Source organism: Corella eumyota, chromosome 4 (assembly GCF_963082875.1).
Source record: "Corella eumyota chromosome 4, kaCorEumy4.1, whole genome shotgun sequence".
Classification (NCBI taxonomy): Eukaryota; Metazoa; Chordata; class Ascidiacea; order Phlebobranchia; family Corellidae; genus Corella; species Corella eumyota.
This window is the reverse complement of record NC_137493.1, coordinates 16,665,467-16,681,678: the sequence shown is the minus strand read 5'-3', so window position 1 is coordinate 16,681,678 and position 16,212 is coordinate 16,665,467. Positions and strand designations below refer to the sequence as shown.

The window sequence follows — 16,212 nt, the reverse complement described above, 5'->3', positions numbered from 1 at the left end:
GATTATAATTTGAGATATTATAGATTATAATTGCTCGATAAAAAATCTTCTGATTAGTTATAAAGTGAAGACTTTTTCTAAATGTTAATACCCAGTATAAACTATGTATATAACCTTAACTCTTATACTGTAGTTGTTAAGAGTATAAAATTATTTTATTTAGAGTAAGATGGAAGGGTTATGGAGCTGATTCTGACACCTGGGAGCCCAAGGAAAATCTTTTAACTTGTGAAGAATTATTAAACGTAAGTTTAATCAAATATGATTTAGGTTCTATACAAAAATAATTTTTTTAACATGCAGAAAATTGTTTAACATGCAGAAAAATGATTTAGGTTCTATACAAAAATAATTTTTTTAACATGCAGATTTTAACAAGCAGAAAATTGTTATTTTTAATTGTTTAATTTAGTATATTTAAAACAAAAATTGTACAAAATGTTGTAGAAAAAAATATAAAAGTTTGTAAAAAAATTGTTTTAAAAATTTAAAAAATATTTTTAAATTATTAAATCTTTTTATATTAAAAAATGGGTTATTAAACTTTTTAATTTAGGATTTTTAAAACACTTTAAAAAAATCTTTTTTGAAGTACTAACCCTTTTTATATTAGGAAATAAAATTGGAAACTCTAAAACCACTTTACAAAATTTTAATATATTAAAATGTTGTTTATTTAAGACTTACATTGAGAGGGAAATTGAAAGTAAGAAAAATCCAAGTACTTCAAAACCCAAAGTTATTACAATCGGTAAGTTCTCTAACATTTCTGTTACATAAACCAGTAAATTTAATAAACTTTGGAAAGTAGTATGCATGTCATGTTAAAGTGGAAAATCATGTTTTATTTTATTTGATATTTATGACATGTTTTAAATGGGGAATTTAGTTTGGTTATTTTTACATCACATCGATGTATAATTAATTATTATTTGTCACAAATTGTAAAAAAGGTAAATTTTTATATTTTTAAATTGATTTTATTGTAAGTTAGTCATTATAAGAATATCTTTTTTTCTGTATCCCCTTAAGGGAATAGGTTTTTGATATTTTTATTGGGTGAGGGTGTACGGTTTGGAATGTGTTTAAGCTATTTGTAAATGCCAGGCTCAAGGGCGAATAGTGTGACGTTGGTGCGACTGGAACCTAAAACCTTTCGGCTCGTAGTCCGATGCCATGACCGGTTCACCACACTACAAGTATTTCTAAAATAAAAAAAACTGCCATTTGTGGTGCACGTTTAATTATTGCTGGCAAATATTAGTTTCAAATTGTGACCATATTACAACAATTAAAATGCAGCCAATAAAAAGGGCAATCTTCTAGTTAAGATATTTATTTTATGTTAAATTAAAGTTCTTAATTTTTTAATAAATATTTTCTCCAATATTCAGAAGATAACTCAAGTTCCGATGAAACAGTTTTACCCGTAATAAAACCCAAGCGTGGTCGACCTTTCAACTCTAAAAACAAGCGAGGCAGAGGTCGGGGTCGTGGCAGGGGTTGGGGAAGGGGTCGAGGTAGAGGTCGTGGGGTCACACGAGTTGTGAGACAAAGACCATCGTCAAGCGAGTCTTCAAGTTCTTCTAGTAGTAGTAGTGGTAGTGATGAACCTCAGGTTAATTTTTTTAATTAAAAAGTTTTAATTAATTAGTTGGATCACTTGTATTTTGTGATTCTCGATAAAACTCTTTTACTTCGCGGTTCTCAGGAATTCTCTCTTGTATTTATTGGTCCTAAGTTTTTCTAAACCCTGTAAAGTACAAATATTGTAGTTTTATGAACAGTATATATTAATGTATCTGTTAAATTTGTGACCCTTAAAAATATGTTAAAATGTTTGTTGTGCAGTGATAAACTACTAGTGGTGAATAACTGTTACAATTTTACAATAAGCAACAAGTTGGTATACTGCAAAAAAAGATTTAATTTGTAATAAATTTACAAGAATTTTTTTTTTGTAATTTATTTTGTTTGTGTTTTAGGTAAAAGACCCATTTTGGGAGAATCTTCAACAAGGTAAAATTGATGTTTTCTCTGGTGATCTTTACTCCAAGATTAAAAGAAGAAGAGAACCAAGATCCGAGGATCTCTCAGCATTCGAGATTCCTCCAGAAATAGGTTGGAATCTAAATTCTTTTATGAACTTGAAAGATTATTTATTTTAATGTAAAAAATGTTTTTAAAATGCTTTTTGTCTGTAAGTAAAATTAATTTTTTATTATCTAATATAATTTTATTTTATTATTTTACGCTTTAAAATGTAACACCAGAAATTTAAAATCAAAAAATAATTATTTATTATTATTTAAAGTTGTTAAGAAACCTCCAATCACCAAAAGAAGAGTTATAAGTTTGCAAGATGAAGCAACAAAAGTTAACACCACCAAGGTTTCTATAATTTAAAAATAAAATAAATTCTTTTTAAATATAAAGTCCTAATAATAATGTATCAAAAAAAGAGTTTTATAACTTAAAAATGAATTCTAAAACTTTTCTTAAAATCTAAATAAAAATTATTTTTAAAATTTGTTGTTTAAATGTTAATGTTACCTTAATTGAATTAAATAAAGTTTTTATTTTTGCAAAAAAAAAAAAATTTTTAAATTGTTAAGTTAATTTGATTGAATTATATTTAAATTCTTTCTTTACAGACAAATATAGATGATGATAGTTCTTCCTCGTCAGAAGAGGAGGATGACTCAAGTACAACGATATCAGTTGATGTAAACACCGACAACTTCCGATTTCTCGACAAAGAAAATGTGAATTCAAATGCGAAAAAAATAACTGAACAAAAAGGAGTTGATATATCTTCTATCTGTTTTAAGACTTTTGAAGTAAATATTAATGATTGTAGTTATTGGTTAATACTTAATATTGGTTATTAGTGGTTAAACCTTTTTAATGGTTAATAAGTATTGATGGTAATTAGTAATTAATTCTTTCTAATAATTATTGAAAGGGGAATTACCCTTTAAAACACTTTTTTTTTGTAAGTCGAATGCGCGACTTAAACATAGAGTAACATTAGTTACTCTGACCCAGTCTCGAGTTGCCTGTGGCAGTTTGGGATATTATAGATTATAATTGCCCGATAATTAAACTGCTGATTAAGTGCTGGCTTACCAGGGGTTCATTCCGTTTACAGCGCCTTACTCAAGGGCGCTACTGCATGAAAGCAGTTAAGATTGAGCCCACGACCTTATGGTGGTGTAGTCTTTTTGAGTATATGTCTACAATCTATTTTTTGAATGTTTTAAGGGACAAGAGGATGTGGTTAATAAGGGCAATGATGAAACTTTAACTAAAGATGAATCTGATGCAGAAAATACTGAAACAACTGAAGGTAAGTATCTAATAAGTTAGATATTAGAATAAGGTTTTATTTCCATTGCTTTTTTGTTGTACTATTTTTGGGTAATAAATTTGGGATGAACAGGCAAACAAATAACAGCTGGTGTAGTAGTTAGAAAACTAAGATTTACTACATGAGGTCCTGGGTTCGATCTCCACTGCTCACATGGTATAGCACCCTTTGAGTAGGGCGCTATAACTGGTATTAACTCCTGCTGAGCCAAAAACCAATAAGTAGGTTAAATCAAGAGGCAATTATAATTTATAATATTCCTAATAGTTAACTATTTTGCTTCTGTAAAGAAACCTGAAATATATTTAAAATGCAGAATTTTAAAAATAATCTATTAGGTCAAATAATTTTGTTTTTGTTTTAGATTTGCCACCTTTTGAAAATCTTGATTTGGAAATGGAAGTGATTCCAAAAATAGCCCCGATAGTTCGATTAACTGATATTATACGAACCGAAAATACTTCCGAACGAGATTCAACTACAACTGAAGACAATTTACAAGAAAATGATAATGAAAAAAATAAAATGGATGAGGATTTTGTGATAAGTTCGGACGAAAATGAAGCTGAAAAAAATCAGAAGAAAAAAACAAAAAAAGAGAGATCGGAAAATGTGAAAAAAAGAGTTACGCTGAAGGATAAAATTGAGAATTTGTTGTCTAAAAATGTTGAACCTCAAGATAAGGAACAAAAAGAAATATTCCAAACAATCCAACAAAGATTAAATATTCCTGAAAAGAAAAATGAAGATTCAATTTTTGAGCAGTTTGGTGAAGAGAAAAAATTAGATAAAGAATCAAATAATGTAAGTAACTTTTCTAATTTTCAATAAAGACTTTAATTATTAAAATTACAAATAAAAAACTTTGTTAATACCAGTCGATCCTGTCTTACAGTTGGGATTTTAATTGTCATAATATAGTCGGAACTTTCAACCAATATTAGCCAGCAATAATTTACCTATGCACCACAAATGGCAGTTTAATATATTTGTACGCTTATAAATTGCACTTGCTTATGTTTATATATACCAATCTCCATTATATATTTAATTTTTTTTCAGACCAAAGCTTCAGACACATCTACCAAATCTCTTAAAATTTCAACAAAAAGTTCGGAGATTTTGCTGAAACCAAAAGATAAAGCAAGGAAAACAAGCAGGTATGTAATAGACACTTATTTTTACTAAATAAGATTCTTGGTTTGACTCTTACTGCTTGCAAGTTATAACACTTTTAATTAAGTATGATCTCTTTTAAAAATTAATCAACAGATTAATTATTTGGCAATAATAAATCTATAATATTCTAAAATGGCAAAGGCAACTCAAGACATGGTTGGGGTATCGTTTATTACTATACATTCAACCTTTTCACATCAAAAATAAATAAATATATATATAAAAATTGTTTGTTATGAAAAGTAAATTGTTTCTTATAACACAAACTCTTTGCCTCCCTCTAGTGAAAAGAAGAAGAGTCCTCCATCCTCCACCTCCAGTAGGATGTCCGGGATGTCAATGTTTGATCATCTGGAGGAGCAATTAAGGAATTCACCTCAGGATGAGATTAAACAAAATATTGGTTAGTATATCAAACATTTCATTCAAATTAAATAAAACAAAATAACATATGGTTTATTAATGTCATGATAGAATGATAAAATGTTTTAAAAATCAACAAGTTTATGGAAAAACCAGCTTTGAAATGGTTGCAACGGTTGATTGTATAGTCTGAAGTCTTGGGTTTGATCCCAACTGATCTCATGCTGTAGTACCCTTGATCAAGGTGCAACGAACAGTATACACTCCTGCTAAGCCAACACTCATTCAAAAGATTAAATGAAAGGCAAATATTATCTATAATATCCCAAACTGCCACAGGCAACTCGAGACTTGGTCGGGTAACTATTGTTATTCTATGTTTAGATTGTGAAGTCGACCTTTCTACATCAAGGATAAATAAATACAGATAAATATATAAGTATTTGGTTAACAATAATTTTTATTTGTTCTAGATCAACCACCCCAACCAAGTCGATCACTTACTCCTAAACCAATCAGAGTTGAGAAAAATATCCCGGATATATCCGAGCTTATGGCTCTCAAGGTCACATTTGAACTCGATGAGGTCAATTTGTTTTTATTTATTTATTCACAATTTAAAAAAACTTTTTTTGGAAAAATAAATTAAATTTTTTTTAAATTAATAAATTTTATAGCTAGTTATATTAAAGCTTTTTTGAATATGTAAATGTTTTTTTGAAACTGGGTCAAGGTAACAAATGTGAATCAGCAGCATAATTATCAGACAAATATAATATCCCAAACTGCCACAGGCAACTTAAGATTGGGTCGAGGTAAATGAAGTTACTCTAAGTTTAAGTCTCGCATTCAACTTTTCTACACAAAAAAATATATGAAAATAAAACAAATTTTAAATTTATTATTTAACAATTTTTTTTTACTTTTTACAGATTACTTTAAAACAAATTGAGCAACATCATGAAGCAGGGGAACCCCCCTGCAGAGTAGAAAAAGAAATCTCAAACTCAGAGTTCCGACAATTTATTCGTAATAATAATTATGAGATGGTGTATGAAATCTTGAAGTCTAAAAGAACGATGTACAACCTTGAACATCAGGTTATTTTTAATAAATTTTTAACGTTATGTTTGACTACTTGAACATTATTTCCAGTTATCGTAAATTTGGTTTAATATTACTGCTGAAAAAAAACAACTTCACAGTCTAAACATAGAGTAATCTTTTGTTTTTCAGACAATTTTTAAAACATTTTCGCACTTTTAGGGTTAACAGTTTAATTTTGTATATAAATATCCTTGATGTGGAAAGGACAAGTTTACAGCCTAAACATAAAGTAACATTTTTTTACCTAATTTTCTTACGTTTCCCAATCCAAACGTTTAGCACTTCCTTTAAAACTGCTAGACAAGCTTATTTATGGATACTACTTAACATTATATTTTATTTAATTTAGGATTCAATGTGGATGACTCAAATTATGATTGCTGCAGCTGCTGGCTGTAGTGAAATTGTAAAGGTAATGTTATTATATATACTGTTTTTTTTTATATTTAATCATCTTTGGTCAACTTCACAACCCAAACACAAAGTAACATTTTTTTCTTCATCCCAGTCTTAAGTTCATCTAGACAGTTTGAAATATTATTAACTAAAATTGCTTGTTTATAATCTTCTGAATTAGGTTGTATTTGGCAAAAGTTCCTACTTTTCATACCACCCAACTCAAGGGCACTTTGGCAAGAAAGCAGTGGGGATTGAACCAAAGACCTTATGTTATAAAGCCAAGTGTTCTAACTATATTACCCTGATTATATTTCGTTTTTTCATTGCTCAAATTATTTTGTAAAATTTGTTACTTCCTTTTATGTGAATGTTATACTTGGCAAGATTAACATTATATTTAAAAGTAATTTTGTTTTACCTAGGTTTTAGCACATTACGGAGCTAGAATAAATGCAAGAACCAAGAATAATAGTTCAGCTTTAATGTATGCAGCAGAGAAAGGTCATTATCTAACCACTCGTATCTTGTTAATGTATGGAGCTTATGTGAATATGCAAACCAATATTGGAGAGACAGCATTAACCAAGGTACTTATTAACCTTTTTTTGTTTATTTTAAACTAGTTGATGACCCTATTGTCTGGGATTTTAATTGTTGTAATATGGTTTCAACTTTTAACTAATATTTGCTTGTGATAATTTACCCACCACAAACAGCAGTTTTAAATTTTCTTGTAAGCCTATAAATTGGACACATATGTATATGTTTATCATCTTCTAAGCTTCATAGGGATTTGGTGCCGAAATTACTAGAAGAAAATTAATTTTAAAATCACAGAATTTGCTTTTTAATTTGTTCTATTGCATTGTTAAATTTGGTATTAAATTAATAAATGTAACATTGTCTTTAATGTTTAAAAAATAACAGTTTAAAATATTTTTTAGGCTGTAAAGTACGGTCATATCGATGTTGTTCGCTGTCTCCTCCTAGCAGGCGCTGATCCAAGTTTAAAGTCGACACAAGGTGTCAATGCACTCAACATGGAAGGTGTCGTTCCTTCTGCTTGCGTTGCTTTGGCGCGAAAACACAAATGCAAGTAAGTCATGTGGTTTAAGTGAAAATGTGACGTCATAATTAAGTTTGATATTTGCTTTTATTGCTTGTAATGTGGTAGTACCGGTCATGGCATTAAATTATAAGCCGAACGGTCTTTGGTTCGAGTCGCGTCAATGCCACACTATTTGCCTTTAAGCACAGTGTTTACAGATAACTTAAACACGTCACAACAGCACAGTTTTTCTCGGTAAAAAAATCGTAATACCATACATAAAATAATTAATTAATAAAATTAATCAAAACAATTAATTATAAAATTTAAAAAAAAGTTGACACCAAAAGTTATATTGTTAAGTAAATAATCTTAAAATGCTGTTAAACTAGTCAATTAAGTTCTATACACTTACCTAATAATATTACGAATACTTTTTGTTATTTTATTACAAAAAACAGTTTATTTTACAAAAGTATTCATTTACATTCACGAAATATATTTTTGAAATTTAATTTATAATTTATCTTTTTCGCGAAATTAAATTTAATCTTTTTAAATAAATGATTAAATATTAATGCATAGTAGCACCTCCATGTAAATAATACTTGTTATAAATTGTATAAAAAGGTGCCAGGAATAATATAAACATAAAAATAAAAATATTTTGTTTAACGAAACACTACGGAATATTAAATAAGGTTAAGATAATGAAATTTACTTAATAATAATAATAAAATTTTCTCCTATACATTAAAAGATATTGAATAGTTATTTAGCTGGCAAATAAGTTACAAAACTAGGAATATGTTGAAAATATTACGTTTAAAAGTTACTTTATACATTAAATATTTATATGTATATTACCAGCAATGTAGTGGTTAGAATACTTGATTTCCACTGCTCCTATGCTGTAGTGTTTTTAAGTAAGGTGCTATAAACGGTATAAACTACTGCTAAGCCAGCACTTAATCAGCAGTATAATTATCGGGCAATTATAATCTTTAATATCTCAAACTGCTACAGGCAACTCGAGACAGGGTCGGGATAACTGATGTTACTCTATGTTTAAGTTGCACATTCGACTTTCCCACATAGAGGATAAAGTTATACAAAAAATAATGATAATAATACTTTAAAATTTTAAAGCCAACTTTAGACCGGGTCGGGGTAACTGATGTTACTCTATATTGAGATCATAAAGTTGTCCTTCCCACATTGAGGATAAATAAATAAAATAATTAAAGATAATAATACTTCAAAAAAATTTAAAAGACAACGACAACTCTAGATTGGATCAGAATAACAAATGTTACTCTATGTTTAGGTCGTGAAGTCGACCTTCCCACATCAAAAATAAATAAAAACATAAATTACTTAAAAGTTCAGTAAATATAAAACACAACCTTATATATTCACAGTGTTGATAATGCTGTCTCATCGTGCATTCAATCCAGTTTACAAATGCTAGGTCTTAAGATCTTGGGACCTCCAACATTCGCTCTTAGAAGTTACAACGTCCGCGAGAACTCACTTATTCAATTTAATTTTAATTATCACATGCAAGATGTTCCTCCAAGTAAGTTTAATTATTTGTTTAATTATTGATTATTTTTTACGGCGTTTGTGTGTTTAAAGGTATTTGTGACGTAATTAATAACCATGACGTAGAATTTATATTTAACTACGTCACTTTTTAATTGGAACTTACGACTCCATAAAATAGTTGACAAATTGTGACGTGACAAATAATGTGACGATTTGTGACGTCACTTTATCTTTCGATTTTCTGACGTCAGAATAAATTATAATGTCACAAATTTAAAAAAAATTAAAATGACGTCAAAAAATCAATGACGTCACAAAATTAAAAAATTGATGACGTCACAAAATAATTTAAATGACGCCACAAACTAGTTAACCAATTATGACGTCATACAGACCAGGGTTTAGTGTTGTTCGTGGTGCATGGAATGATCGGATCAGGGTTGATGGTGAAATGTCGACTACGAGGTCCCTGCCACGTGGTGGCGGTAACGATGAACAATAAAGTGATGGAACCTCTGCTACCAACTAAGGAGGTGAATATTAAATATTTTTGTTTTTTAATTTTTTATCATGGAAGAATGTGCTATTGTGACGTGTTAAAGCTCTCTGTAAACGCTCAGCTTAAAGGGCGAATAGTGTGGCATTGGCGCCACTCGAACCCGAAACCTTTAGGTGTGTTAAAGCTATCTGTAAACGCTGAGCTTAAAGGGCGAGTAGTGTGGCATTAGTGCGACTCGAACCTGAAACCTTTTGGCTCATAGTTCGACGCCATAAACCGCTTTACCACGTTATTAAATTAATAATACAAAATTTATTAAAAAAAAACTAATTAATTTTGTAATTTTAAATATAATGAAGCTTTTTTATTTATATATATAAATATATATGTATGTGTAACTGTATGTAATGCGTGGGTAAATTATCACCGGCGAATATTAGTTTACGTATTACGAAATTTAGTTTCCAAATCTAATAACCCTTGCAGTCAAATAAGTAAAAATCCAGTTTGTAGGGTTGGTGTTTAACTAGTCTTACTTAGGGTAATAATTTTTTTATCTACTAAAAAGCCTGCCACAATAAATATATTATTAATTACTAGCTTCAAAAAAATAGCGAAAAGCAAAATTTTTATTTTTTTTTTAAAACTCGTTTTTATTCATAAAAATTTGTAGTTTAATTTTTTACTTTTTTTTTTTGATCCAATATTGTGAAAATTTAAGATTTTCTTGGAAAAAATCATTTTATAAAAACCACATTTAATTAGAAGGGTATTATAACTTGATAATATTTACAGAATTATTCGTCATTAAATTTCAAAATTAATCCCAAAGAAAAACTTGTTAAACTACAAATTTTAAATGTTAGTCGGTTACAATAAAATTATTTTTATTTTTTATCCAAAATTAATTAAGAAATTTTTTAAATAATATTTTAATATACGTAAGTATTTTAACCAGTTTCTAAAGTTTAAATAAAGGTTAATATCATATAATATGTTAGTATAAATTTATTTAATTTGAATGTTATAAATTTTTCATTTAAAAATAATGGCCAAAAATTTTAACGATTCCTAAGGTTGAAAAAATTAATTTTAATGTTAAATTTATTACCATGACGTCACTTATATTAAAAATTCTTTGAAGTAGTAAATACAATAAATCTAACTTAATAAAAACATCAATGATTTACGTTGAATTAAATTTGTTGAAAATTGCAAGGATTTTGAAATATGTTAAATGCTTTCACGTATAAGTACAACGCCCCGATCTAAACCGAGGTAAAAACATCAAATTAAAAAAACTATTAACTCTATAACAGGCTTTAACGTATTTTAAACGCAATCCTAATCGTGATATCGCCAAAAATAGAGCATTTTAGGTAAAAAAATGCGACTGAATAACTCTCCTGCACGTTTCTTGTGGAAATAGTTAAAATGGTGGTTTTATATATGGTATGTTATAACGTATAAAGGTATAAAGGCCAATATAATATAAAATAGAGACGCTTGGAACTTTAAAATTGGATTTTTGTAGACACAGATCTAAAATTTTAAAATTGCAAACTTTCACGATTTTAAAAAGATTGAAATTTTGTTAAAGTTTAATTTTAAGAATTACGTGATATGAGAATTTATAAGTAAATATAAAACCAAATTCCAGCGTGTAATACTTCAATTTTCCAGCTATATTTCCTGGTATTTCCGTACAGTAATATATCATTACTACTTCCGCCCCCCTACTTACACTTAAACTCCTAAGTAATTTTATTAAGGGCCTTGTATATGATTTCACGAAATGACGTTAACTCCTGCATTGTAGACCATCTGTCTGAATATATTTTAGCCCGAACCCTGTGTTTGAAAATTCTTGGAACTGAATTTTTTTACGATTTTAGGGCACGTTTTTTAACCGTTTTTTGATCCCATTTACGTATTCATTTTCCCAAAGGTTACAAAGATAAATTTATTTCACGTTTTCGATACTAATAGAATATATTTTTATATATTAAAATGTTAAATTTAATATTTTTACTTATTTTTTCTCCTTTCGTCATTTACAAACCGATTAAGTAAAATTATCTTAGCTTATAGGGAAATTTGAGATCCATTTGACCCCCTAAAAATGTTTCTATTGTAAAACTAATCCTTAATTTGAGATAAAAACAAGTTTTGTTGTAATTTCTTTGTGTAATGCGTGAACTTTAAGTCAATTAGGTTGCTTTACTGGTTAGAAATTTGCAAACTGCAAAAACACAACGAAAAATAAGAAAATTTGTCAGTGCATATCAACACATTAAAGGTCCAAAAAAATCACTTTTTTAAAAACATATTTATTTTCAATTTGCACAAATTTGTTTTAAGAATAATTGTGAATTCTAAGGCTTGTAGTAAATGGCCATTGTTTTAGCATTGTTTTAAATGGCCATTGTTTTAACCATTGTAAACCCATTGTTGATTTCAAAAACATATTATTTTTAATTTTTAACTTGAGTTTATGTTACAAAAAAAAATTGTAAATTCCAAGGCTCGTGGTAGTCAGAAATTTAATATTTTAAACTTATGTTTTATTGATTTTCAATAAGCGGCCTCAAATTAAACGTTTTCAACGAAATTTCCACGCTTGAAATTCTATTTCTTGCGCTTGTAATCAAATTATTTTAACCACAACCAAATTTCTGGCGCCCTTTTTATAAAAAATAAACCAAAATTAACAATTTTATATGTTAAATATTTAACACAATTTTATTTTTTTAATATTTTATAATTCCTACTTGTTAAAAGTTTGCGTAGGAAAAAACGTAATTATAATTCGTAAAAAAATTCAATTATTTTCTGTTTTCGTAAATGTTTAAATTTCCAGTGTTGTCAATTAACTTTTAAGTCAAGTGTTGCCAACAATAAACTCATGAATAATTAATCATTGTTTTAAGAGCGACAAATATTCACATTTCATGACAAATTTGCAATGGAAAACGGGGCCAAATTCAATTAAAGTATTTCTGTCACAGGTAACTCTATATTTCTACTTTAAACATTGTTGTTTTGTATTTAAAGTAGGTTTTTATGATAATACTACATTGTTTTGCCCATTGTTAAAATATTGTTGTTAATTAATGTATAAATGGCCATTGTTTTAGCATTGTTAACGCATTGTTAATTGATACAATTTTATTTTCATTTATTTTTTCTTAATATTTTTGATCGACGTATAAATAACCATTGTTTTAGCATTGTTTTCAATGGTCATTGTTTTGGGCATTGTCCATTACTCATTGTATTACAATGGTCATTGTTATGAGTATTATGTTGCTATTGTTTATGCATTGTTCTCATGGTTTTCATTGTTTTTAGGATGGTCTGAGTAAGGAGAAAATTTATTTAATCGCCCACAGGATTGGATTCGGATGAAAAAGGTAAAATTTTGGAAAAATTGTTTTGTTCCAAATTCCAAAATTTTTTGGATCATTTCTAAAAATATTTTAGAATTTTTTGTTTATCTTTTAACTGTGCGTAGGTGAGTGGGCGATACCAAAAAATCCAATTCGTAAACAACTTTAAAAAAACAAAATATTAAGTTTTTTTTTTACTTTATATTAAAACATATAAAACCTACGTTACTTGTTTGGCATAATTTCTACTCCATGACGTAACAATAGTTACAATATTACGTCATAAAAGTTTTATTATGAACAATTTTTACCACCCTGCTTTAGAACCTACATACCTTTATGGATATTAACTTAATTATGTTATGTAACTGTTCTACAATGACTAAGCAATTTTTTGATAATTTTAATCAGAAAAAAATTGGGGTTATTTTTTTTGGTATTTTTAAACTTAATTAAATATTAAAAACTTTGCTATAGTTTTTTTAGCTTTAAAAAATGTCATTCCAGCAATTTTTTTGATTCTGCATTTTTTTGTATTTTTTTCTAAATAATATAAAGAAAAATAAAAACAATAAATGATTGAAAACAACACAAAAAGAACAAGAACTACAGTGTTAAATAGCACAGCGATAAATAAAAGGAATTTCAATTGAAATGAAAGAAGGTAGAAATTAAACCACAAATGTTTATAAATCGTATTAATTTCAATAAACAATTCTGTTTTAAATAACAAATATTTGAATGGCTATTGAATAAATACGAGCAATATTGAATACAATTCTATTGATACTAGAATTCTAACGAATCGAATTCTACTGATATTTAAAAAAAATGGATTTCTATTAAAACCGCACATGAAGCTTTGATGCATAATAATAAATAAATAAAAATGAAAATTGTGACGTCATTTTTGATGACGTCATCTCTATTCGTCGCTCATAAAACCCGAATACCATTTTCGTATCAAGTATAACGGACTATCATCCTGTGAGGAGGTGTCGTAACCGCGTTCGTCCGTGGATTGTGCCACCTCAATTTCACGGTCATAATCCTTGTCGTCGCTATTGTTCAAAGCAACGTATTTGTGACGTAGTGAGTTCGTGATTCGACGTAATAAACTGTATCGGTCGGACATCGAACCTGAGTCCTGTTGACTCGGTAAATATCTGCTCCGAACATGCCGAAACTTCGGGTTGCTGGACTCGTAGTTCTCGGGGATTTCATCAACGTAAGTCGGGGAGTCTTCCTCGGGGTAGGAGGCTCTAGGTTGGCGTATTTCACGAGGATGTTGTTTGCCTCGTTTTGGGAAATATTCACCTAATAAAAAAAAAATATTTATTTTTCTTGTTTTGTTTTTAATCATTTAATTTTTGGCAAGTTTTGTTTAATTAAAATCTTTTTTTTTATGATATTTGTATTTATTTTAATATATGTTCTGTAAAGGCCGATTTTGTTTTAAAACGCTGTCAAAATTCGACTTTAAAATTATAAAAACTGCGCGAAGAAAATACAAATAATTTTGATCATTTATAAATGTTTTAAGTTTTGATTAAATTAAATCTCATTTTTTATAACATATTGGTTTATAAGTAAGTATATGTTATACAAAGACCAATTTTGATTAAACAAGCGAGCCAAAACTTTTGACTTAATATTGTAAAATAGCGCGGGAAAAATACAAAACAATTATAGTTATTTAAAATTAAAAATAAGCTTACCACAATTTTCGATCCATTCGGTCTGTGGCATAAACTGTGAACTAGCTTTACATAAAATTCGAATAGTTTTAATGCTTGTACTCGAGCCTCGAGTCTCCTTTAAGTGGTTAGAACTATCTATAAACAAACAAAAACATTAAAATCTGATTTTTAAGTCATATAAACAAAAAAGGTAGAAAAAAATTGTTGAAAATTTATTTTATTTCCTTGTCTACAAAAAGTAACTTTATAATAAAAAAAATAAAAATATAAATTTTTTACGCCATTTTGTAAAATAGTAAACCTAAAAATTTCATCGTTTTAATAAATTAAAATCATATTTTAATGTAAATTTTTTAATTTTTGTTAATCTTTTATCAGATGCAATTTACCTGTTGTTAGCGAAGTTGCAGAAAGTTGAATAAAAATAAAAATTGATAAAATAATTTTCATAATTAAAGATGAATTCATTTTTCTTCTTTGAACAATAATAATATAACAATGCAAAATAAATTAAATTTTAAATAAAAAAATCTGCAAAAAATAAGTAATTTAAATTTTAAAATTCTGCGTAAATAAATTCAATAAATATAAATTTATAGAACTTTTATTATTTTCTGTCTACCAATGCAGTCGTTATTATTTTATTGACTGTACAAATTTTGTGCAATTTTTCTTTTTATACTTTCGGTTTTTGAAACCTGATATTTCTGTTCAAATTGACTTTTTCTTTTTTTTTCTTTTCTCCTTTCGAAAATTTTATCTTGAAATAACTGGTTAAACAAATTGCTAAAAACTACGCGAGGCGCTCGCAATAATTCCGCCGGTTATATTACAATTAAATCATCATATTTTATTTATAATATATTTAAAAGTTCATGTTTTTAATAAAAATAATACAAATTTAATTTCTATTTTCGAAAATTGTCGTTCAAAATTATTTTTTAAAAACTTTTTTAAGTCATTACGTGACTTAGCAATTTCTATTTAAAAATTTAAACATTGATTTTGGAGGATAACGTCAGGTCAAGTCGCCGTGTCATTTTTATCAAAGCAAACGAGATTTGAATCAATTAATATCAATTATTAATTAAAGTCACAACTAAAATTTTTTACGCCGCTTCGCTACGCAGCGATGGCAACTTTTTTTCTTTACAAAATTACATCTTTATCCCCGTTTATAACTTATTGTGAATATATCCTCTTATGCATTAACTGCAGGTTTATAGTACATGCAACCACGCTTATTTTTCTCCATGATTTTAACGCTATTATAGGTCTTTAATATCTTAATAATGCCGCGCGTTTCTATTTAAATATCCCGAAAATCCCTTTTTTCTTTTTTGCGCTTAATTAAAGCCCTAGCTTATATGGTTTTTGAGATCAATATCTGACCTGAGAACGTGATAAGAAATTAAACAACTCTCGCAGGAAACAAATTCACTATTTTTTACGAGATTTAAAAGGTCGTGGTATTAGGGTCTATTATTTATTTATAATTTGTCTATTCTACCGCGCTGGTAATGAGATGTTTCGGCAAAGGTTAACAATATTGACGTAAAGCGTACGCTTGGAATTAGCAAATAACGACTTAACAATTACTATTAACCGAA

At 28.0% G+C, this 16,212-nt stretch overlaps 2 protein-coding genes across 2 annotated transcripts; one reads left to right on the top strand and one right to left on the bottom strand.

Moving 5' to 3' along the window:
- The first annotated feature begins 1,520 nt into the window (after positions 1–1,520).
- Positions 1,521–13,486, top strand: LOC145750289 (M-phase phosphoprotein 8-like). The gene is made up of 17 exons (XM_082566284.1): positions 1,521–1,618; positions 1,986–2,121; positions 2,315–2,391; positions 2,655–2,840; positions 3,265–3,349; positions 3,735–4,174; positions 4,433–4,530; positions 4,834–4,952; positions 5,386–5,498; positions 5,845–6,012; positions 6,369–6,431; positions 6,841–7,005; positions 7,363–7,514; positions 8,888–9,045; positions 9,408–9,547; positions 12,444–12,521; positions 12,865–13,486. Exons 6-17 carry the CDS (start codon positions 3,767–3,769, stop codon positions 12,919–12,921), a joined length of 1,719 nt encoding a protein of 572 aa, XP_082422410.1. The 5' UTR covers positions 1,521–1,618; positions 1,986–2,121; positions 2,315–2,391; positions 2,655–2,840; positions 3,265–3,349; positions 3,735–3,766; the 3' UTR covers positions 12,922–13,486.
- LOC145750290 (uncharacterized) lies at positions 13,424–15,134 on the bottom strand. The gene is made up of 3 exons (XM_082566285.1): positions 14,992–15,134; positions 14,621–14,737; positions 13,424–14,219 (listed from the first exon to the last, which is right to left on the bottom strand). Exons 1-3 carry the CDS (start codon positions 15,068–15,070, stop codon positions 13,828–13,830), a joined length of 588 nt encoding a protein of 195 aa, XP_082422411.1. The 5' UTR covers positions 15,071–15,134; the 3' UTR covers positions 13,424–13,827.
- Positions 15,135–16,212: the final 1,078 nt, after the last annotated feature.